Source organism: Thermobia domestica, chromosome 1, assembly GCF_964235325.1.
Source record: "Thermobia domestica chromosome 1, izTheDome1.hap1.1, whole genome shotgun sequence".
In the NCBI taxonomy this organism is placed as follows: domain Eukaryota; kingdom Metazoa; phylum Arthropoda; class Insecta; order Zygentoma; family Lepismatidae; genus Thermobia; species Thermobia domestica.
In genome coordinates, this window is record NC_137454.1 from 84,975,671 (window position 1) to 85,000,433 (window position 24,763).

At 36.3% G+C, this 24,763-nt stretch overlaps 1 protein-coding gene across 8 annotated transcripts in view; it reads left to right on the forward strand.

Annotated features, from left to right (window-relative positions):
- Positions 1 to 24,763, forward strand: part of LOC145686795 (putative phosphorylase b kinase regulatory subunit beta) — a 161,712-nt gene that overhangs the window by 102,355 nt on the left and 34,594 nt on the right. For 7 of the 8 annotated variants that reach the window (XM_081760455.1, XM_081760512.1, XM_081760474.1 and 4 more), the window contains 5 exons: positions 5,811 to 5,970; positions 9,315 to 9,512; positions 10,455 to 10,593; positions 14,550 to 14,803; positions 23,819 to 23,833. In XM_081760455.1, the coding sequence (XP_081616581.1) occupies positions 5,811 to 5,970; positions 9,315 to 9,512; positions 10,455 to 10,593; positions 14,550 to 14,803; positions 23,819 to 23,833 (766 nt within the window). The remainder of the gene's footprint in view (positions 1 to 5,810; positions 5,971 to 9,314; positions 9,513 to 10,454; positions 10,594 to 14,549; positions 14,804 to 23,818; positions 23,834 to 24,763) is intronic. The other variant, XM_081760465.1, reaches the window with a different exon arrangement.

Here is a 24,763-nt window from a genome sequence, read left to right on the forward strand (position 1 = left end):
CATGTGTAAAATAGAAGGAAAACGTAATAAAATGTGCTCAAAATTAAGGAAAGGTAGGGTTTATTTTGAAAATGTTATTGAGCTTCGTGCCAACCATGGTGGCGCTTCGTAGCTAGTCTGTCGACGTCACTCATATATACGGTGACATCGTACTATACTCTCGCCCCGGGCAATGATTTTCCATGGCACTGTTCACTATAAACAAAAAAATGGATTCTACTATTATAGAAATAGGTATGTTAAAAATCCCACACAAGCTTATTATAAAACAAATTATAAAAGGGTCGCTGGCAAGAGCGTGTGATAAAAGGGGATCGTGATAGGAATTAGATTGAGAACCACTGGCGTAGAGTAATTTTAACCACATTTCTTATAGTTTCAAAAAGAGTGCTGTCGGGTTACCTATGGTGAATGGGAGGGGGATACATATAAAAGATTGCTAGAAAATGATCGATATTAGATTCATAGTTTTCGGGGTCGCTTAGATAAATAGTGAGACTTTCAATTTCGCTTAACTCCGATTAAGCTCTCATTAGTAGGGATGGGCACGAACGACTTTTCTTTGAAACTCGACTCGACTCGAAACAGACATCTTTGAGGTCTACTCTTGGACTCGGCGCGAAAAATATCTTCCAACTCGACTCGGATTAGAGTCAAGTCGAACCAAAACGACCCAAATCCTGTGTGTAGTCCTACCTAGACAATACATAGACAATAATTATTCTATCATCAATTATACTACTGTTACTACAAATAATAATAATAATAATAATAATAATAATAATAATAATAATAATAATAATAATAATAATAATAATAATAATAATAACTATTATTATTATTATTATTATTATTATTATTATTATTATTATTATTATTATTATTATGACAACACCGTGTACAAACATGAACGATAGATGGTTAATAAAGGAATACTAAAAGCTAGTTGACTGCCGACGTCGGTAGTCATGAAGTCTACAAGGCAAGGACATCATTCATTACCCTAAGCTGTAAGCGTCGGTGGACTACAGATGGTCAACTATTAACCTCTCGCCAGAAATTGGTGGCCCCGCAGCGACGATCCGTGATGGCCCAAGTTCAATTTTGAAAACTTTACTACCAGCGGCAGAGACGCGATGAAACGCCAACGAACCACAAAAATTACTCTCCCAAAATATGTTAAAATGCCTGTATGTGTGATTTGTTTATATTTAGGTGAATCAAAAAAACACAAAACAAATACGCCGGGGTGGACGCGAACTATCAATATTACGATTACTAGGCACGTGTTCTTCTGACTTCCCCACGGAAACGATCATAAAAAGCTTGGTTGTTGAAGGATAAATCATTGACGTCTTAATTTAGCCAATCAGACAAACCCCTACATCTCGAGTTCTAGGAGGTGATACCGTGAACCGTTTCAGATTTATTGCTTTCTGGTGGAGTACTATCCATGCGCAAAATTTGAGCATAATAGCCGACATGCATCTTCGGTGCCTCTTATCTTTAGTACAATTTTAACCAGAGATGGTGTGGGTCAATGAAAATTTGATCCACGACCCACCATGACCCACTATCACCCACCACCCAAATGACCCATTGGCCCACTCTGACCCATCAACCATCGTGATCCACTCTGACCCACCACCAACTATGAACCACTCTGAACCATTGCGACCAACTCCGACCCACCAAAACCCATCGACATCAACTCTGACCGATGACCCACGTCCTCCTCTCCATTGACTAAAGAGATTACACTTGTAATAAAACAAGACTGTGAAATTATCACTTATCGGAGTTTGAATTTCTACCGTCATTGGCTCAAGCACCTCTTTGTTACAATACTGGTGGGTCTGACCTTTACGATATATAATGGCAAAGTGTTTCTCATTTTCTGAATTAAAATGAATTTAAATTTATCATATGTAATTATTTCTTTGTTGCCTTACAGACACATTCAGTAGAAAATAGGGTGAAATTTAAAAGTTTTGAATCAAGGAAAAGTAGACCAACGTAAAAAAAAAAAAAAAAATTGAAAATGCTTATGTAATTACGTTTAGAATACAAATTTTATGGCCATTTTCTCTAACTTTATGGCTTGATTGCCTTAAGCTCGGAACGCTCCATATATTAAACACCAGCTTCAGCAATTATAAATAGAAAGCAGTGGGTATAAAATTCAAAAAGAACTTTAGTTTGCATTACTCAATTTTTTTTCTCAACTAGTATCAATCGTTTTCGATTATTTTTACCAATCAACCCACTATTAATTTCCACTATATAGAAAAGGCACCCCCCGTCCCCCCGCTCATAAAAGACAATTTTAAAAAATGCCAGGGCATATTCTCTTTATTTTTAATAAAGAGTTGTATGCTGAATTTCAGCTCTCAGTTGAACGGCTTGTGAGATACTAAATTTTTCGCAAAAATTCGGACTTCTACTCCCCCTAAGGATATGTATTATAATGAAAGTGACACGCGTATGATAACTTCCCAGTTGGGATTGGAGCCTGATTATATACCAAACGTCAATTCATTTGACTTTGCAATTTGACCGTGATGATTACGCAGACATAGTTACTTTCAATTTTTTATGATACATATCCTTATTTCATATGTTACAGATGATTCAAAAATATTTTTTCAAGCAGTTAGCTCCTCTAGAATCTCACAGGCTGCATCCCAAAATCCAACTCCTACTATCCTATGACAATCCAAAAGTGACTGAACTTTTTTTATTAGGAACAAATGACAAAAGAAAAATGGAGATCTTGAAAGTAAAATGTAGAAAAGCTCGGTGCCGCCAATAACTACATATTTCTCCGCCCCTTCATTCCGAACTTAAAAATAAAACTTAATTCGAATATGGTTAATTACTGAATTTATTACAGTTAAATTCCACTCACTACATGCTATAGCTACAACTATGTAACAAAAAATAACAACTGTGAAACATGTTCTGAATTACTATTACATTTCTTACGCAATTATTAAACATATTAGAATAGTAAAAGAGGATTGTTCGTGAAATAGTATATTTGCCCATGATTTTTAACTTTTTCATACGGAAAAAATTAAAATATTATTCAAGTTTTAAAATTTGCACTCTGCAAATATGTTGCCCTCTAGGCAATGGGACTAATGTGGACTAATGGGAAATGCTACACTGTTAGCGGCGCTGAAAACTTACGATTCGATTCTAATATCGGTTGATTTCGATATCTTTATGTCGCTACGTAACCACCCTGGGTGCTAATGGGAGCTTAATTGGACTTGAATTGAAAGTAGAGCTATTCACCTAAGCGACCACGAAACTATGGATTCGATACTAATATCGACCCGTTTCTAGCATTTTTGATATGTATCCCGACAGTACTCTTTTTCCAGACTGTAAGAAATATAGTTAAAATTGCTCTAGATATATTAGAATTATGTTGAAACACACACATAAATCCACTTTTATATTCTGTATAAATAGAGAGTGAGCGAGCGAGCGAGCGAGAGAGGGCGACTCAAGGCATCACCACTTCCACATTGCAAAAGCATATATCAGGAATTGAATTGAAAATCTATGTAAAAACTTTCTGCTGTGGCATGCTTCATAAGCACAATTTCAGTCTGCTCACGTGACCATTGGGGTTCATGAATTTTTTTGCGAGCGTTCCGACTTTGGATTCTCTGTTTATACCCTCTGTTTATGCATCGAATAACTTTTCAAGAACATAAATGACATTCTGTATTATGAATGTTGAGAATTACTCTCTATATGACAAATAGCTGCAAATAAATACACTACATGATTTATTTATTGCTATTGAACGAGTTTCTTAACTTGTATTTACATCCTCATATATAATACCGACCTACTGTGAAAATTATCTCAGATGTTATATTTTAAACATAATAATTACTATGTTCTGCAATTATTATGTTATATATAAACAACTTATGTATTTTAATGTAATTATTTTATATAATTTTTCATGCATTGCGGAAAATGTAATTTTAAAAAAAGTATTGGCCCAGACGAGAATCGAACTCTCAACCATATGATTTGAAATCCGACAGCTTACCAATGAGCTAACACAACCTTCTAGCGAGGCATAACGGATCTCAAGATAATTATGACATTCATATCCATTACAAACGCAGTTTCTGTTCTACTTTGACTTTTATTTTAGTACTCAGGCGATAATTATGTTCTATTTCTTAATTTTGAGCATTCTTTTACATATGGAAAGATTCTTTAACGTATTTAAATGTTCCATTACGTATAGAGAGCTAAATGACAAACAAGCATGTGCTCACATTAATAAAAACGTTTCGAAATATTGTATCATTTAGTATTTCAATCAATGTTGCTTTTTTAAACACTTGGCAACAAGTCTTATTATATTTAAAAGAAGAAAAACACATCTGCAAACTTTTTCCCTTTTGCAAAGGCTGGCTTGGAGGTTCGAACCTGGCTTTCTTTTTCCCGAAGATACCCGAAGCTGGACTTTGAAAATTTTTGCCTCAAAACACCAATAAAGAATGCGCTCAACCTTTTTGAGACAAGGTGTACATGTCCCTTTACAGACACAAGTGAAAGAAGTCTTTATATATATATATATATATATATATATATATATAAATCGGCAAGACGTATCATAAAGGGGAGATTTTATCGATAATTTTTTTCTCAATATCTCGCACCGTTTGCAAGATTTGAGCCTACTTCCGGTTGGAGTTTCTAATTCATGCATGACCAATGTTTTCTTTCTTCTTGCATGCAGTATGTAATAAGCAAATACATTACATATACAGTTAATTATAATGGCAGTTATATATGGTGTTCATTGGGCAAAACACTCCAAAAATAAAGATTCATCTTACACTGGAGAAATGATTACCCTTCCTTTATCATTATTGTTTGGTCATGAAACAAACGCCTGAGACATATGTAACCCCTATATACAACAGTGTGGTGTTGAAATGTATAATGCGTAGGATATGATGCTTTAGGTTTTTTTTTTTTAATTTCAACGCTTCCAGTGTACCCTAGAAAAATGTAATAAAGAAATAATGGCCATTTTTTTAATATTCAATTAGAACTGGACAATCTACGCAAAATTTCCAATCGATCAGTGAAAACGTAATTTTTCTAGAGCCTGTAGTTTCCGAGATCTCATTGTCGAAAGGATTGACCACAAATATATAAACGTCCATAACACATAGTTTAAAAGAACTCGGAAGATGGAAGCACAATTCACGTGCATTGATTTTAGAGAAGACTTATTAAAATACTAAGGCTTTGAACAATAATTTTAAAACATAAACTTTATGAAAAAGATCTAGTTAACTAATTTATTTAAAGTACACATAGTTTAAAATGTTTGTCTCTGTTAAACGTGAAATCACATAACTGCAAATGAAAGATTTGAAAACCAAAGTTATAGGTTGGAGCTCAGTCGCTTTTAATTGCTATTAGAGCATTTTACTAGATAGATAGTTCATAACTAAAGAACACTGTAGTTTTTCATAACAAAACAGGCTATTAGTTTGCATATTAATATATGTTCAACCAAATTTTAGTCTTAATAGGCTCTTCCTGTACTACACTTTGGTTAAGTTTTGTACATTTTGTGCATCAGCGTATTTGTGTAAAACTTTCAGTTCCCACCAGTGCATTTTTGAAAGCTTATTCACAAAGGTAATGGTTTGTGGAAGTGAGCTATATAATTCCAGAATACAGTGTCAGTCTAGCTGGAAGATATTTTTGCGAATTTTGTTACAGTTCATATCTAAAATTAATGCAATTTATTTCAGCTCAATTGGCATGGCGAAGGCTGCACTTGAAGCTATAAATGGCTGCAATCTCTTTGGAGACAAAGGAGCTTCATGGTCTGTTATCTACGTGGATATTGATGCTCATAATAGAAATAGAAGCATTTTTGAAACATTGCTTCCACGTGAATCTAGCTCAAAAGTTAGTCATATTCTGTTCTCTGATTGAAATATGTCCTTGTTTTCACTACATTCGTCATCAGTATAAAACCAGTGTTCTTTTCTGTATTCCTGTCCATGTTCGTGCTACTGTATAATCTAATTTAATATGTTGATTAACACTTTTTTAATGACATATATAACTAACAATAGTAGAATATAGTACACATTCTCACATACCTAGTAAAAAAATGAAATGAAATCTTTCAGTTTAACACCTTTTAAGGAAAACGAATGGCTAGAAAAGACGGTGATTAAGGCAAGTGGATGATGATGGATGGAAGAATTGATGGAATGAGAATGTGGGAGAACCCCGAGAAAATTCACGGACCACCACACATTTTTTTGGACGTGGATTGAACTAGGGACCCCGCACACCAGATGTAAGGACTCCACCACTGAACTACCGTGCCCTCCACATACTCAATAGAGCATAAGAAGTTACCATTCATTTAATACGCCAGATTATTGGTAGTGAAACGATGTGGTTTGTTTGTCATCTTTGTGAAATCTGCATAGAAGTGAGTTAGATCCCAGAAATTGAAATTGAATCACAATTTTATTTGTAACTAATCATCTGAACTAAACTGCTTGATCACTTACATACTGAACTGCAAAATAGTTGTAAACTTTCCAGTCTGATGATTTTACAAATACACTTCACTGTAATACGATGCATTGGTAAAACTAGCCGGCTGGATAACATGTAACTGTTTTACAATTCTGTGTGTAAAATGATCAAGGTGTTTCGTTCAGTGTGACTTGCTATGATAATAAATGTGATTAATCTTCAAACATCTAATTTAGTTACGTCAGTTTGACAAAAATAGCAGGTAAGCTATTGAAATATAATTGTTTCAGTAGCAATAGTCTGGTGTATCGGGTAAGTGATAACATTTTTATTCTCCGTTAACTAGCAGTAACAGTTTTCTTCTATTTCTTGATAAAACAAAGAAATTAAATCAATAAACGATTTTTTTTTATATAAGTTATGAAACTGGAGCCGTGATGATTCAGTAGTAGAACACTTGGGGTCCCTGGTTCGATCTCAGCTCTCACCAAGTGTGCTTTGTAGTGAACAAATGCTGTGTGCGTGGTGTGGGTTTTCGCAGGGTTTTCTCTTTTGTCCCACTTCTGTCATTTCACCATTATCATATATATATATATATATATATATATATATATATATATATATAAAGTAATTTATAAAGCATAATGCAGATTTACACGACAAACACTGGAGAAAGTTCAATAATGTTATATTAATACTGTATATTATCAAAATTGTTAATTTTGTATCAAGCTGCATTATGTATATTATAAATACAATGTTAAAATCTGTGACTTGGATTGAAAAGTTTTATTAGTTATTAAGTTTTTTCTTTTAATTTAAAAAAAAAAACAGTCTTTTGCGCACGAGATTTCGTTAATGTCCCAGATCTGAGATTATGAGTCGTAATGGGTCGGGACTAAGTCATTTGACAGCTAATAATTGAAGCAAGTAGATGTGCAAAAAGTTATCACATCTACTGTAACTGGAAAAGTGTTGAAATTCTTATAATCACACGTAAGATATTGCGCCGTTAAGATGAGTGAACTGTACGCAAAATGACGCGACATCTTATAATTTTATTTCGATAAACGGGAAAATACTGCGTAGGCCCATAAAGAAATTTATGCTGTTTATGGGCAGGATACGTTATCGAAAGCAACAGCCATAAGATGCGGAAATTTCGATCTCCCAAGATGCTCCTTCCATTTGGCAACCAGCCACAGCAATAGTGGCTGATATTCTGGCAAAAGTTGAGCAAGACCGGGATGTAAAGTAATGACATTGCCAATGACCTAAACATCTAACACCAAACAGCGCTAAACCATTTGGAGAAAGAATCTCGACGTTTGGATACTATATGAACTAACTCAAAAACATTTAACTCGATCGAATTTGTATCTGCGAATCTCTGCTGAAACTTGCCAAACTCGAGCCGTTTCCAAAACGGTTAATCACGAGTAATGAAAAGTGGATAACCTACGACAACGATGTATGAAAAAGGTCTTGGTGGAAGCGAGAAGCTCCGCAGTCTGGTGCAAAGCTCACATCTGGCGTCCAGGATAATTATGCTATGCGTTTGATGGGATTGGAAGGGCATATGAATCACGAAGTGCTGTCGCCGGGCGGAGCAATAGACTCGGCCAAAGGAAATGGGCGAAAGTGATCAACAGAAAGGATGTTTTACAGCACGCTGACAACACTAGATCGTATACATCTTCATTGTCTTGTCAGAAATTGAGAGAACTTGGCTTTGAGATTTTAATGCATACATCGTGTAGCCCCGACTTGACACCGTCGGGCGAACTTATTTTAGTCTCTGCAGAACTCCTTGAATGCTGTTAACACAATTTTTTTGACCAGAAACCATAGAAGCTTAGTAGTGACAGGATTAGGTTGTTGCCGGGGAAAATACATGTCATCGAACAAGATGGTGCATATGTGATATGTTATTTTAAATTCACAATAAATATACTCTCAATTTTGACCTCATATATATATAATCTACAGAGTGATTATAAATGATCCAACCGGTTTTAAGGTTAAATATGTCGGAAATTATTAATACAGTACGTTTGTTCTAATGATGAAACAACATAACATATTTGAAAGTTATATTTCCCGTATTCGTGATCTTGGCTTGTGACAAAACAAACCTACTTTCCAAAATAGCATCTACGCAGCAGAAAGCATTCTGTATTTTGGAATATGAGAAGCGTTTCTCAGTTGCTACTGTAAAGCGTGCATTCCGCAGGCAGTTTCCAACTGCAATTCCATGTTACCAAAGCATTCTGATATGGTATCGACAGTTTAAGGACACTTGCTGTCTGTGTGCAGATAAAAGCACAGAACGTCTTAGCATTTCTGATGAAATATTGAAGCAAGATGAGGTTGTTTTGTATGTAGCCCATAGAAGTCAGCATTGCCCGCAAGTTTTCTTTTGGGGACATGTGAAAGACAGTGTATGTGCCTTCACTTTCAACAACTTTGGTTGTGCTTCAGGATTCCATTACAGCTGCATTTACTACCATTAGTAGGGATATGCTAGAGCATATGTGGGTTGAATTACATTACGGCATAGATGTGTATCGTGTGACGAAAGGAAGCCACATCAAACATTTGTGGATGCTTGAAACTTAAACTGTTTCTGTATGTTTAAATATATCATTCGTTGTGTTACACATTTTTTTTAACAGATCTTTAAAATTCGATGAATTGTTTATAATTACTATATATATAGATAGATATCACTATATGAAACTTTCATATTTTAACAGGACATTGACTCGTCACTGCTACCCACATTATCATTTCCTGCTTTTGCTACACATGATGAAATTCTGTATTCGGAAACGAAAAGGAAAATCATAGATAAGCTTAAGGGTCAATATGGCTTTAAGCGTTTCGTTAGAGATGGCTATAGATGTGTGTTAGAGGACTCCAACAGAAGATATTATACGGATGGTGAAACAAAGGTAATAGATTGTATTATTTGCATTACAGTGCTTTATTTGTGAGTATAAACTACATTTTGTTACATAGCTATATATTAATATTTATTATTTTTAGAAGGCTACGTAGATTTTTGTGCTTAGTGGTGGTATCAGGTTTAATCTTGAATTAAATGTTTCTAAGGCTATAGTATTTTTTTATAATTTATTTATTGTAGAACATTTTTTTTATTTATCTCAATTTACATATTGCAAGAATTTCCTTGTAATTATGGTGATTTATTAGGAAACTTTCTAACGTGGATAACAAAGGTTGAGATTGAGAGATCAACGGAAAGCGTATACTTGATCGTAATTGAGGTTGGAAGCAAATGTTCGTCTGTCTTCCTCGTGAAAGAGTATGTTTCAAGTAAATTGAATTTTGATGGTACTTTCAGAAAAGGCTTGTAACATCTTGTGATTATTCTTATTATTATTGATTGCTATTTACCGAGCGAAGTAGCTCAAGTGGTAGAGCGTTGGCTTCGCATTCGGAGATTGTGGGTTCGATTCCTGCTGCCGACCATCATGACTAGAGTTTTCCTCAGTTGTACCAGGCAAATACCGAGATGATACCTACCAAACAGGCTCTGGCCGACACCTTCTAAAATTCTTTCCATTGTTATTGTTGTTGTTAGATATCCAGTATAAAATGGCCTCTGAACTGTATTTGGTGATGGTTAAATAAATAAATAAAGGAAATAAGTAAATAAATAAAATTTACATCTTTTTACAACAGTGAGGTTATATAGGACGAGATTACAGTTTAAATAGGACGTGAACCAACCACTTTGTGGGTTTCATGGTCTCCACCGGGAATTGAACTCTAGTCTTTGCACATCATAGGTTCGCATGCTATCCACTTGAACAGCAATTTTGGAGTTATTTTATTGTTACTGTATTCAGACTTTTTCTTTCTTCCTATAGGAATTTGAGAACATAGAATGTGAGTGGCCTATTTTTTATATTTTCATGATTATTGATGGAGTATTTAAGTCGTTACCTGATCAAGTTGAACAGTATCAGAATTTGTTGAAACAAAGAATTAGGAGAGATGGAAATGGAGGTAAGTGTATAGTATGTCTTAAGGAAGGCAGTAAAACAGCTACAAATAATGTCTAAATCAAAGTTAAGGAGTATTTCTTTTAAAGATTTCCATAGTGAGTTGAGTAAACTCTGCAGTTACCTTATGGAAAATACAGGGTGGTCCAAAAGTGTGGAAACACACTAATAAGTGGTAAACGCCGCAAAGTATAACCAAAATAACAATGTATGTGAGGAATAGGAGTGGAGGAAAATGTTTGAAGCCACATCACAAAAAAGTACGCCATCTTCAATTTTACGCATTTGTCTTAAATGAAAACCATAGCATGTGATTTGTCGTTTTAATATCAAATTTTTGTAGAAATTGAATGGCACTGCTATTTTTGCTCTAGTGCTAACCACTACGAGGTTACGACTGTCTCTTTGTTCGTATCGTTGATGTGACTTGGTGTACTACCAGAAGATAGCCTTGCCGCATGCAGAGGGCATTGAGATCGTTCTAATCTGTGGAGAACGAAGCATCAGGTTGATTGCAGACAATTTCAAGTGCCGTGAGCAGGGAAATAGTTCAATCAGTAATGGTACTGTGTTCAAATTAAGAAATTCCAAGAAACTGGATCTGCAACTTCACCAACAGCGTACAGGAATTGATCCAAATCGTTGTCTGAAATTTGCTCAATGGGCCACAAAGCAACTACGACAAAAGTACCGCTGACGTGCTGTTAAATAATGAGGCAAACGATTACGTGTCGAGTGAGGTTAACAAACGGAACGTGCGATACTGGTCGGATAGTAATCCGCTTGGATTTCACTCATCCGCAGGTGTTCCCGGCAAGGTAATGGTGTAGTGTGGGGGACTTGCTTTTTGGATCATTGTTCATCGATGGGACATTGGTTTTCGGCGACTGTTTATCGGCACATGTTAGAAGACAATATTTTGTCATCAGTGATGTCGGAGGATAGGTCATTCTCTAAGTTTTCCATCACGATGGTACCTCACTTCATTGCGGTATCTGTAGTCCGTGAATACCTCAATCAGCAGTTTCCTAATGCATAGATTGGTCGGGGAAATACTATGAAATGGCCCACTCGTTCCTATGACCTGACACCAATGGACTACTACCTGTGGGGCCGTTTAGAGTCTGTTGTGTGTGCGGTGAAAATCAGGGATATCTGGTATCTCAAGAAACGAATTATGGACGCATGCTCCAACATTACAGTCGACACTTTGCGCAAGGTTTTGTATGAGTGGGAAGTCAGAATGCATCTGACAGTTGACTGGAATGGGGATCACATTGAACATGTTCTGTAAGAGTGCGAGGTCCTTGTCGTATGAATAACTCTTTTGTTGGAGTTACAACAAAAAGACAGTCATAACGTCGTAATGGTAAGCGCTAGAGCAAAAATAACAATGCCATTCAATTTTTACCGAGAATTTACTATTAAAATACCATATCACATGCTGTGGTTTCTCTTTAAGACAATTGTAAAATTCAAGATGAAGGACTTCAAGATAACTGACGTCATTGTGATGTGTCAGCCATTTCCCCCCATCCTTTTTCCCAACTACATTGTTACTTTGATTATATTTTGCTGCTGTATACCTGTTGCATTAAACTTTCAATCTGACATTAAAATTCATGAAAGGTTAAATATAACTGATAATTTTAATATTTCAGTAATAAAATGAAGTGTTCAAATGTTTGTATAACTCACACCTACTTGAAAAAGAAAACGGAAGCATTACTAGGAATGGTAAATGCATTAAATTTACAATGATGAAAATAAAATGTCTGTTAATGAAGATAAAATGTCTATTAATGTAAATAAGACAAAAATAGCGTATTATACTAGAAATCAAAGTAACGTGGTGACCAGACATTATAGTGACGAGGGGAACTTAGAAAAGGTTAGGATATAAACATTTAGGAGTAATATTTGACGAATACTTTTGTTTGATGAACATATAAAGGTAATAACTAGAAGTTAACGGTAGACTTTCTATTAACTCAGTTCAAAAATGTTACTGACGCATACCTAGGTATATTTCACTGTAAAGATCTTAAATAAGACTAAAATAATAGTATGTATGCCAAGTATGGAACTTCGTAGCTGAAGTTCATTCTTAAAAATTAGAACGAATACAAGGGAGGTTTATGAAGTATTTATATTTTAAAAGCAGATATATATATATATATAATCTCAAGAAAATTAAGGAAATAATGTTACGATGATTGCTTTTTCACTGAATTTATTGAAATAGCAATACATATAATAAGAAGTCACGCTGGAAATTGGGATTGATTCTAAGCTATCGTTTTTCCTTCTTTCTTTCTTTTCTCTTTCTTCTTACTTACCTACCTTTTTGCCTACCTACATTCGTTCCTTTTTTCCATTCTTTCTGTGCTAGCACGGGGATCACGACACAAGTACAGAAAAAAGCACAATATTTACAAGTCAAAAGTGTAACAATTTTAAAGTTGGGGTTAGTATTCACCATGGTGGTTGAGACAGGCATCCTACTGTTTCACTAGGAGTCGAATTTTGGTCGAAAAGGATTTCGGCTGTGCAGTGATTTATTCCATTACTGTACCTTTCACCTCATCAATTCTGTGGAACTCTTTCTCCTTGAGAGACTTAGAGCCCTAACAAGTGAAAGTCGCACAGTGATAATTCCGGGATGCAAGGTGGGTGAAGCAGAACCTCCCAGAATCTCGTTTCTTCTTTAATGCCTCCTGCACAGTACCCGCCATATGCGCGCGAACATATCATAAAGATGACACCAGACATCAACATCCCGGTACATTTCCTTCGTAGACCAGATGAATTTTGTTGGGCCTTGCAGTGTAACACTGTGGATTCGCTGTAATGCCGGGTTCCTTGAACTCAATGATCCTTGATGGTTGAAAAATACCGTAAACTTAATTTTTTGCGGCTCACGGTTGTGTTTTCACCTTTTTTTTTTTTTTTTTTTTTTGCTATGATAGATGTCTCCATAATAGATCCTTTATGTTGCTGCTTTAGTTGAAGGTTCGAAATGGTAGCGCCACGTCTCATTCCCTGTCACAATGCGCAGAGGAAAGCCGTCACCGTCTTCGGCCTTTCAATAAAGGTGCTGCAGACACTTACTCATGCGGAGATATTTTTTGTCTTCAGTAAGAACTCACGGGATCCAGTGTGCACACAGTTTACAGTGTGATAGCTTCTTCCGCACAGTAGTGCATTGTACCACGCGAAACAATACATTCTTGCCGGCGTACATATATTTTTCCTCCAATTCTCTCGTATAGCAGTGATAACTTTTGTGACGAGTTCATTACTGGTGATGACATGTGCTTGGCCTGGACGTTCAGAGAGGGTCGCGCGGTGGCTCAGTGGTAGAACGTTCACCTCCGGTGCTTGGGGTCCCTGGTTCGATCCCAGCTCGCGCTGTGTGGATTTTGTGGTGGACAAACACCGTGCTCGTGGGTTTTCTCGGGGTTCTCCCGTTTCCTCCCACTTTCTTCATTCCATCATTTCATTCATCTCTCATCATCACCGTCTCCTTTAGCCTAAGCGACATAACCGTGGGACGTAAAAAACTTAAAAAGATTTCATTTCATTTCATTTTGGACGTTCAGAGAGTCTGTCGTGTGTTCCCACCTTCCCGAAATATTCGTACCGAATTCTTTACAGGTGCTTTCAGCACACTCTTCTCTCCATAAATTACTCATTCTTATGAGAATTTCGCTGGCTATCCTTCTACTGGCAAGAGTTGAATCACAGCGCGTTGATCAACAGTGACGGTTCGCAATAGCCGCCATACCTTTTCCGTCAAACAGCACGCATTGACAGATGGTCTTGTATGCATGTACGTCTTTTACTAACTGTTGTGTCACCTGCCCATCAAAGTTTTTCCATTGCGCCCAGTAGAGGGCGCAGTGTTGTCTGGGTAGGTTTTATTTGAACATAATTTGTATTTACTTTTTTTTTTGACAGATCCAGTTATTCCAATGTACTTCTATGTACCAGAAGAGCTCATTGAATACGAAAGACAAGAGCCAGGCAGTCAAAACAAACTTGCTGGGCTTGATGGAAGTGGGAAAAGTTTATTTCTATGGGGACAAGCAGTATTTGTGATATCTCAATTGCTTACTGGAACATTGTTGCATATAAATGAACTAGACCCTGCTCGACGTTATTTGCCCTCTTATAACAGACCTCGCAGAGGTGGAAGATACTCGGCATTTCAGGTAAGACTAGAAAATAAAACTGTTCTACATTTGTGTGTACATTTTAACTGAATCTTCCTAAAACTGTTAGGCTAACTTAGTCATGGTATTAATTTTGGTGTAATATATCAAATATTTTGCAGTTTTGTACACAGTTCAGTTTTAGTTTTATAGTTTACTTTTTTTTTTTTTTTTTTTTTTTTTTTGTAGTAGTATTTGTTTTAATTTGATTTTGACGTACTAACAGAGTAAATTGGTTAGATATATTCTATAATGTTGTGATTCTAAAACTGTAGTGTTTTGGAAAGTAATTATCGTGGCTTAGAAGTACTTAAATTCTGTTTGTTTTCCTAATAAATTTCGGCTAAATACTGAAATACGTAGTCCATATGCACAAAATTATCTTTTACGAGGATGGTTCAAAGTTTTGCCTCGAACTCTCTATTAAACAGGGTGTCTACTGGTCATGAAAGTCATGAAAAAGTCATATATTTTGCTTAGTGGTCATGAAAGTCATGAAAAAGTCCTTTATTTACCCAACTGGTCATGAAAATCTGAAATCTCAGAGTATATTTTTATACTTCATACTTTCATACCTCATAATGCATGTACTGAAACAATTGTATCAGGTCAGCAATTGTGAGAATTTCCTCCACCAGTTAGTGCTGGCTAACTGGTACTTTACTGTCTTCCTAGCTGCTCCCCATCTCATCTTCTAGTCTCTGTAATATAGTAACAACTTTTTACTGTCCAACTTTCTGATCTGCTATTTCTTTACTTCTAAGAAATGTAAATTGTATATTTTTGGGCCTTTAGACTTATGCAAATAATATTATTCGTTTGAGTTTGCAGATTTTAAATTTGATGATCTATATTTTTAAAACGAATTTCTTTTATAATTTGTTTTGTCTTTGGGCAGTTTTCTGAGTGCTTAATTTCAGACAAATTTCTGCTAGATGGATAATTATATTCAGAATTAAAACTTCAAATACAGTATAGAGTGATTCACTGGTAAGAGCAGGCCCGTATTTAGGTAAGTGCTATTCTGTGCTCGACCACAAGACGGCAGAATTTTAGATTCTTTCTTTAAGATTCACAATAAGTGATATTTAAGACTAGCAACCCGCATAGTTCCGATGCACCACTAATGGTAGGGGTTTATTATTACTAATGGTAAATTTTTATCGCCATGGTCATGAAAATTTGAAGAAAAAGGTCATGAAAAGTCATGAAAAAGTCATGAATTTACATTCTGGTATTCCAGTAGACACCCGGTTAAAAAAAAATGTACGTGGATAAATTTACCCTCAAACAAAAGCTTAAACTTTGTGCTTTCCAAGTAGTCTTTTACTTTCCAATATAGTCCTCACCAGTGTCAACGCACTTGCTCCAGTGGAGCACTAGTTGTTGCATGTCGTCGATGAAGAATGATGTCGCTAACTGACGACACCAAGAACGCACTGCCTTGATGACGTTCATATCGAATGCGAAACACGGGTCTTTGAGGTGCTCCGTACATTTTGGGAATAGCCAGAAGTCACAGGAAGCCATGTCAGGGCTTAAGGTGGGTACGGCAAAACATACTCAAATTGGAAGCTTCCGTAACGCGGCGGTGGTCTCCTGGCTAGTTTGTTGCCTTGTGTTGGGAGGATGACATTTTTGTGAGTACGAACTGTATGCAGACATGTACGCAACTTCGTTAGTGTCTACACATAAAGCTCGGAGTTGACAAGTGGCCTCACTTAAAAAAAAATAACATAAAAAGTAAAAAAAATATAAAATCAATCAGCACCATATCTTCACTGTCCCAGAAAATTGTGACCATGACTCTCCCTGCTGATGGCTGCGTTTTGAACATTTTAGAACAAGCAGAGGAGGGATGTCTGTACTCCATGGACTGTGTTTAGTCTGGGGCTCGAAGTGATGACGCATGAACGAGACGCATGACGCATGAACGAGACGCATCTCCTTAGGTCCACATTTTGCTCACACGCGTTTTTGCGACCTTCTTTCATGTTCATTGGAAGCTGACGTAACCTTGAACATACATTCTTAAACGTAAGCTCGTTGCATGTGATGTGATTCACTGTTCCGAGTGATATGCCAATAATGTCTGCAATCACCCTCTGCTTAATGCGCTGATCACTGCGAACCAGTGCATCAACTTGTCCTACTTTTTCTGGCGTGGATGCAGTCGGTGGCCGTCCACTGTGGTCCTTGTCATGAAGACACAATGTGGCTAGATCCTCTTTGCGCACAAGTCGAACCTACCTCCGCATTGTGCTAATATCCACATGTGCTTCCCTATACACAACACTCATGCGACGGTGGATGTTGATGGGTGTTATGCCATCCAATCAGGAATTCGAAGACCACACGTTGTTTTAACAGGGTGTTCATGTACTCCATCTCTAATCCTGCGACTGCGTCGTTGTTAGTATAGTGACTTGATAAAGCTAAACTTATTTGTAAAGCAGAAGGTTCAAATTTTCGTTTGAGGATACTTATTCACATACAAAAATTAATTTTAAACAAAATTGTGTTGTAGGCAGAACTTATTGAACAGCGCTCGTAGTTCAACAATTACACTTATCTACAATATCTTATGGGAAATATAAATCTAAAAGTTTGATTGTAGTTCCCCAAAAATTCATATAGGTATTTGATACAATCTGATGCTCTGAAACGACACTTTTTTCTTATTTTTGTAAATAACGAAAGTAAGTTCAGTGTGTCAGGAGTTTATCCTTCGTTAATAGCAAATAATTTTAAAATTGAGGTAAGTGATGTTAACATTCATTATTTGTGGAAAGGCCGCGGTGGCTCAGTGGTAGAGCGTTTACTTCTGGTGCATGGAGTCCTTGGTTCGATTCCAGCTCGCGCCAAGTGAACTTCGTGATGGACAAACACCATGTGCGTGGATTTTGTCGGGGTTCTCCCGTTTCCTCCCACTTTATTAATTCCACACCTTCTTTCATTTCTTATTATCACCGTCTCGTTTAGCCTAGCCGGCATAACCGTGGGACGTAAATTTTAGGATTTCATTTCAGTTTTTTTCCATTATTTGGAGATTAATAAGTTTTCAGCTACTACAATTTACCACTCTTTTTCATTGGGAGACCAATAATTATCCTTTTTAAATCCATTCATCAGGTACAGACTTCTTTATTTCTTCACTGTCTTTTTGTCTCTAAGATTATATTTCGTTTTCACTGATCATCTAGTCTTTCAAGATGTACATATTTAAAAAGAGCAATATTTTACCTCTGGAATACTTTTCCTTTAAAAAAAAAATACATGAGAAACGAAGGTAATTGCTGATCTTATGTTACACCAATTCCTTTGTAAGTGCGAATTCAGTTATATACAGTGAGGGAAAAAATGCACGGCTGTACTTTTGAGACTCGAGCCAGGATCTTTGGCTTACCGTGCCAATGCGTTAACCACTGCTCTTCCTAGTTGCGGCAACAAAGGCAAAATAATGTAATAGTTTTTCTTTTCTTCGCACGCCACAGTGTCCCAGCCGTTAAAGCATTTGATTACGCTCGGAATTAAAGTCAGAATTGACATATCAGTTATTGTTGTTTCCACAAACTTATCTACTGGAGGAACTCCTGTCTTTTTTCAAGTGGTTATTCCATTACAGTCCTCTCAAACCCAGCATATAAAGTGTCCTCGAAAAGATGGGGCTTATCATGGAAAATAGTTATACTAAGGTAAATTAATTGAGTTAATGTTTTAGGAATTCAGCACAGGAAATCAAAATGAATACCAGTAAATCTTCTCTCGTTAGCTATCTATCAAGAGAGTGTAATAATACAAATCAGTATATTTTGGCAAAAATCCAAGCCCATTTTTCAAGATAAGAAGGTAAAAACATACAGATAAAATCACATTAAGGATTATATACATGTACAGAAAGGAGGAGTTACTAAAACTGATACGAACATAAGTATAACAACTCCTTATAGTGTCGTCGAAGTCTTATAGATACTCTCATTCACTTCAATCACTTACATACGGTTCACATAATCCTAAAAAATTATTGGAGTTTTTTCTTCTTAGTTTTCAAGGGCCTTGAAGGTACTGGAAATTGATAAATGGGCCTTGAAAATGCTTGAAATTTAGTGGCAAAATGTGATGAAGGAAATTAATTTCATTTCTTCGAAACCTTAATTAATACTGTTCTTATTTTTCGATTTGTTGGATTCTTATTATGGAAGACCTGAAAATGATTGTTCGGATCGGATGATTATTTGGGCGTGTTTAAATAATCAATAGATTTAATATAATCAATCCTTGTCAAATTTGATTTTAAAACTTCATCTACCAGAATAACTCCTCTGTGTTCATTGTTATGGAAATTGTGCGAGAAGTGAATTGCTTCTGTTTCTTCGTTTAGCTCATGGATACTACTTTTATTAACGCCATATGTGTTTATAAGCTAGAATGATTTACTAAAAATGACCCAAAAATTAAAATTTCAGGCTTTGTAGCTTGTGATCGTTGATTGTTGTAAATGTTGAAGGCTGACGAAAACAGAACACACAATCCCATGATTTACATTACGACTTCCATGACAATGAAATTGAATACCATTTCCCACTTAAAATTGTACGAAGGAACATATTCGTAAGGCTGCTGTAATTACTAATCGTATTTGTGTTCTAGTTAATAGCATTCAATCAAAATAAATTTCACCAACTGTTTGTCTTCCAGTCGTCCAAGTGCTGAAGGAATTACGAGTTTAGAGAACAAATATTACATATAGCGTAAAATGCTACATTCATAAAAATCAATATATATATATATATATATATATATGTATCTTGATTTCTTTGAAATGTCGATCGTACAGTATTTTGTGTTTCTCATTTTTTCTTTAATGTTGCAATGAGTTACGTATTCTGGGACGTAAGATAGAGTGTTTGAGCGTTTGAGGATTATCGGTGGTAGTGGTTTCAGATCGAAAGACTTTCGGCAGCATAGGAGCCTAGACAGTAGATGTATTTAAGGATGTGAATAAGATTGGAAGAATCGCAACTACCGAAATGATGGAAAGTGGGTGTTATCTTCATAATGAGATGCTGGGCAAGATCTAACAGGTGTATAATATAGGGTGGGTTTTGCATCTTATTTTGTGACATTCCTTCTGTGGAAGTACAAGGTGTTTTATGAGCCCAGTTCTTGTAATGCTGGGGCCTTCGGTAAAGTTTTTGGAGTACATTGGTAAAGCTTTTCGGTTTCGGATGAGATTGTAACCGCTTTCCGGATCTGCTCCCTTGCTGTTTCACCAAGGAGTACTTTTAAGAGATCTGAACTTACCTGGTTAAGACATCAAAGAACATTTCCAAAAGAGGATTACAGAACTTTTCTCGGATGTCTTGTCTCGAAATCCTCACGGATATCCGGATGATCGCTGAGACCATGACATACACAAATATCATTAACACATGTAACGAAAATACATTAAATAGAATAATACTATGCTTATTTGTTAAATGCACTATGTGTAATATATATATATATATAAAAGAAAAACAATCACAACACTAAACACTAATATGAGTATAGACGACTATTTCCACAAACAAAATTACACTTCACATTTTGCGATATAATATCCCTTTGTATCACACATATAGATGAATGAAAGATTATATTTGGGGGTTCACCACATGCACTTTTCTCACACCACTCACTAATGCACGTAGGGGTTAACACTCTGGGGTAACACTAAAGTAATCCCACGACGTATGTTCCTAGCTGCTGCGAGAAGAGTCCGTATCCAGCAGAGCAAATACAGGTAGTCACAATATAGAATTAGAACATTGGAGGACCCGTTTACTACTTACACGCACAGGGTCTGCGGACCCGGGAATTCCGAAGGGGGGCTAGCCGTTGCACAAGTCTTTGATCGGTTATGAGAGGTATATCCCTTTACTTAATTCTGTAACGACTTAAACGAGCGTGTTCGCTTTCTTGATACGCGGAGAAAAACTCCTAGAGATCAGGTGTTCAAGCTACGAATTCGGTTGACCGACTGGTCAATGTTGGCAGTTCATTTTAAAATGTAATCAGGTTTAAGTCGCCTGTATGGATATGCAAATTAAATGTTAAAAGAATCTGCGTTAATTCACAGTTCACTGGTCACAATATGCAAAAAGATAACGGTAGTTGACCGTGAGAACTTCTAGATAAAACTGGCTGAACGATATGGTTGGCACCGGTGAGTCGTTCAAATACCTGGCAGTCTGTTCTGGTCTGCCTTAGTATTTCCATAAATAATTGAAGAAATCACTTAATTCAGTTCCAAACAGCTATAGAACGTAGTCTTTGCATATTAATGATGAAAGAAGAAAACTGAGAATCCAAGTAATAGAAATACGATTATCATATATGTAGTTCAGATAATGAATGTGGTCTTTGTTGCTCACTACAATTCTCTCACGGTGAAAAAACGTTTCAGATATACAGTATGTATGAGTGAACGATGAAAGACTCTTTTGTTCTTGATTCGTGGGAAAGAAATTGAATTATTAGCAGTTTTCACTTGGGACTATAAATGCTGCTATAATTCTACAGTCATACAATATTCATTAGTTTTGATTGTAGATTTGGAATCTACAGGAAAAATTACATGCGCATGCAAAGTGTTAGCCTCATAGCTCTTATGGTTATTGAAATAAACAATAAAATGCAAAACCAGCCGTTTTTGAGTCGTGACCTTGAAACTGATTGCGTAGGTAATTACTAATTAACTATGAGGGCTGAAAAAGTTTTATTTTGGGAAATAACTATTCGCAAACATGTTTTTCAATGTACAAAAATTTATCAAAATCTGAAACATGAATTTTTCATCATTGCTTGATTTGAAATAGAATGACTCATATGTGATGATAAAAAAAGTGAGAAAGAGAACAGGAAAAATGTATATGTTTCACGAATTCAGTGTTCGTTTGCGAATTAATCCGTAACAGTTAAAAAGAAGGAAGTTTGTATGAGTTAATAATTCTTATGTTGAATTGTCACGTGGTTCTATAGTTAGCGTACACGCTTTTGACATTGGAGATATCCAGGCTTGATTCTCGGCGAGAGCTCATGAGATTCGGATCCTACGTTAAGCCAAAAGACACGCTAAACTCAAATCCATTCTAGTTCAAATTCTTATATTGTGTCGTTTTGTATAACCCATAATGAAATTTTGTCTGTGTATTTTCTTTTCTTTTTTTTTTCACTCTTACCTTAACATGGGCAGTTTTTTTTTCTTAAGTATAATGACTTGTAGTGTTGCATGTTGTTAGAAGTTGGCGACTGTTATTTTATTTTTTTTATTTTTGTTAAAGTTAATTAGAAAACTTGGATGAAAGTTCTATTGATTTACTAGTGTTATTCTCTAATGTACGAGGGCTATCCAGAAAGTAGATTACGTTTTGGAATAAAAAATCAACAAAGTATAGGAAACAAATTTTATTATATACAGATGAAAGCCACACACAAATACTACTTTTCGACATAGTCACCATTCAAATTAAGGCATTTATCGTAGCGATGTACGAGCTTGGAAATTCCTTCGTCGAAAAATTCGGCCGCCTGCGACTTCAACCACTTCGTTACCTCTTCTTGCAGCTGTTCGTCGTCATCAAAACGCTGCATAGCCAGCCACTTCTTCATTGCTGGGAATAGGTGGAAGTCGCTCGGTGCCAGGTCGGGACTGTACGGCGGATGAGGAAACAACTCCCACTGAAAAGATTCAAGAACTTCACGCGTGACATTTGCCGTGTGGGGCCGGGCGTTGTCGTGAATCAACAAGATCTTAGAGCTCAACATTCCTCTGCGCTTGTTTTGAATTGCTCTTCTGAGGTTTTGCAGAGTTTGGCAATACCTTTGAGCGTTTATTGTAGTGCCTCTTTCCAGGAAGTCCACCAAAATCACACCTTTTCTGTCCCAAAAAACAGTCGCCATCATCTTCCTTGCCGACATTGTTTGCATGCATTTCTTGGGTTTTTGGGGAGAACCTGTGTGCCCCCACTGCATTGATTGCAATTTCGTTTCACAGTTCACGTGTTTCACCCATGTTTCGTCACCAGTAACGATGCGATCGAGTAAAGAGTCACCATCCTTATTGTAGGCGTCCAAAAAGTGCAACGCTGCAGCCATTCGCTGATTTTTGTGGTCCTCTGTCAAGAATTTTGGAATCCATCTTGCACAAAACTTGTGGTAACCAAGCTTTTCGCTGATGATTTCGTGCAACAAACTTCGCGAAATTTGTGGAAAACTCAAAGAAAGTTCCGTTATTGTGAACTTTCGATTTTCACGGACTTTAACATCGAATTTTTCGACAAGTTCGGCAGTCACTTTGCTGGGTCTCCCACTTCGATCTTCGTCGTGAACATTGGTTCGGCCATTTTTAAATCTTATGACCCACTGTCGCACTCCACCTTCAGTGATAATGTTGTCCCCATACACTTCACACAGCTGCCGATAGATTTCTATCGGTTTACAGTTTTTTGCTGTCAGAAACCTTATTACTGCACGCACCTCGCAGCTCGCGGGATTTTCAATTAACGCAGACATTTCAAACCGTCACAGTATCTTAACGGAGCACAGCACGAACCTCTCACTAGCACGGCTAGATGCCGACTGAGCTGCGCAACGCTCTGACCCCAAGATGGCCGCGCTAGCCCCGCCCCTAGCGGACACAGACGAAAACGTAATCTACTTTCTGGATAGCCCTCGTACTTTGTGAGTTTCAGAAACAAATTTAAAAATCGCGGATAACCTGAGAGTATCTAACTCGAATTAACTTGCTATTAGTAGTGAGCATATATATAATCTTTAGCTTGAATAACTGGTAATTAGGGTGTGTTTAAATTTATTAATTTTTATGTATTGATATAACCCGTTGGATCTTACTCTGTTATCAAATATTTATGTATTGTGATGTTTCTTAAATAATAGAATAATTGTTTTAATTAAGATTTCAATGTAATAAATAATGATTTTTCTCCTTCTTTTCATTAACCGTTTTTCCAGGGACCGTCATTTGGTGTAAGTAAGATTTCGTCATTAGAACATCCACCTTGGCATGAATATTAAGCACGAAATGTATCCATAACATAAAATCTTGCATGACAGCACAAAAGGGACGTATGAATAGAAAGAATTCGATCTGATTTTTGTAGTCTAGTTGGCATAGGATAGTCATCGTATAGTAGAAAATTTAAATAAATTATTTGTGTACACGTTAATAGATTATGGCTACTTTTTCTGCTTGACAAATGGTGAAATGATTGTATTAAGCAATCAGGATTTGTAAATAAAAAACAAAAGGTAAGGTGGATGAGAATATAGTGGTAGAATCAGCAGAGTAGGACGGCAGTTGTGAAAGGTGAAGGGGCCATGGGTGTACATTAGTAGTTTAGGCTTTCTTGTGTCATCTCCTCCGTTATTCCCCTCCTTCTTAAAGAAAAATGTTAATTCGTAAAAGTAGCAGATTACAGTCCTATTAGCACCATGAAACATAAACTGAACCTTTCTGTCTTAAATGTATAGTAGTTCTTGTTTTCCAGTCGCTTTTGCACTTAAGATACTCAGAAAAAGATATACAGACATATGATCCCTTGTTTTGCATGGAGATTCAAAATTCAAATATAAGTGATTTCTGTATATACTCGTTCACTGCCCGAATGGATTGCCTTTTCAATACCTGTATGCTACCAAACCTCAGCTTAGAAGCAGTTAGATAATTCAGTTTCAATGTAAGAACAATATACTGTATATTGCTTATAAAATAAAATGGCAATTTCTTGTATATTCGACATTGGCAATATTATGTGGTTATACATACACCCACCTTTCTTAAGAAAGCTCTATACCTGTATCTTTAGATAAAGTTGTCACAAACGTAGGCGCATGTTCTTTATTTCTCCGAATTCTTTCGTGTAAGTCCATGTTATGGAGGAAGATGGGTAGAGAGCT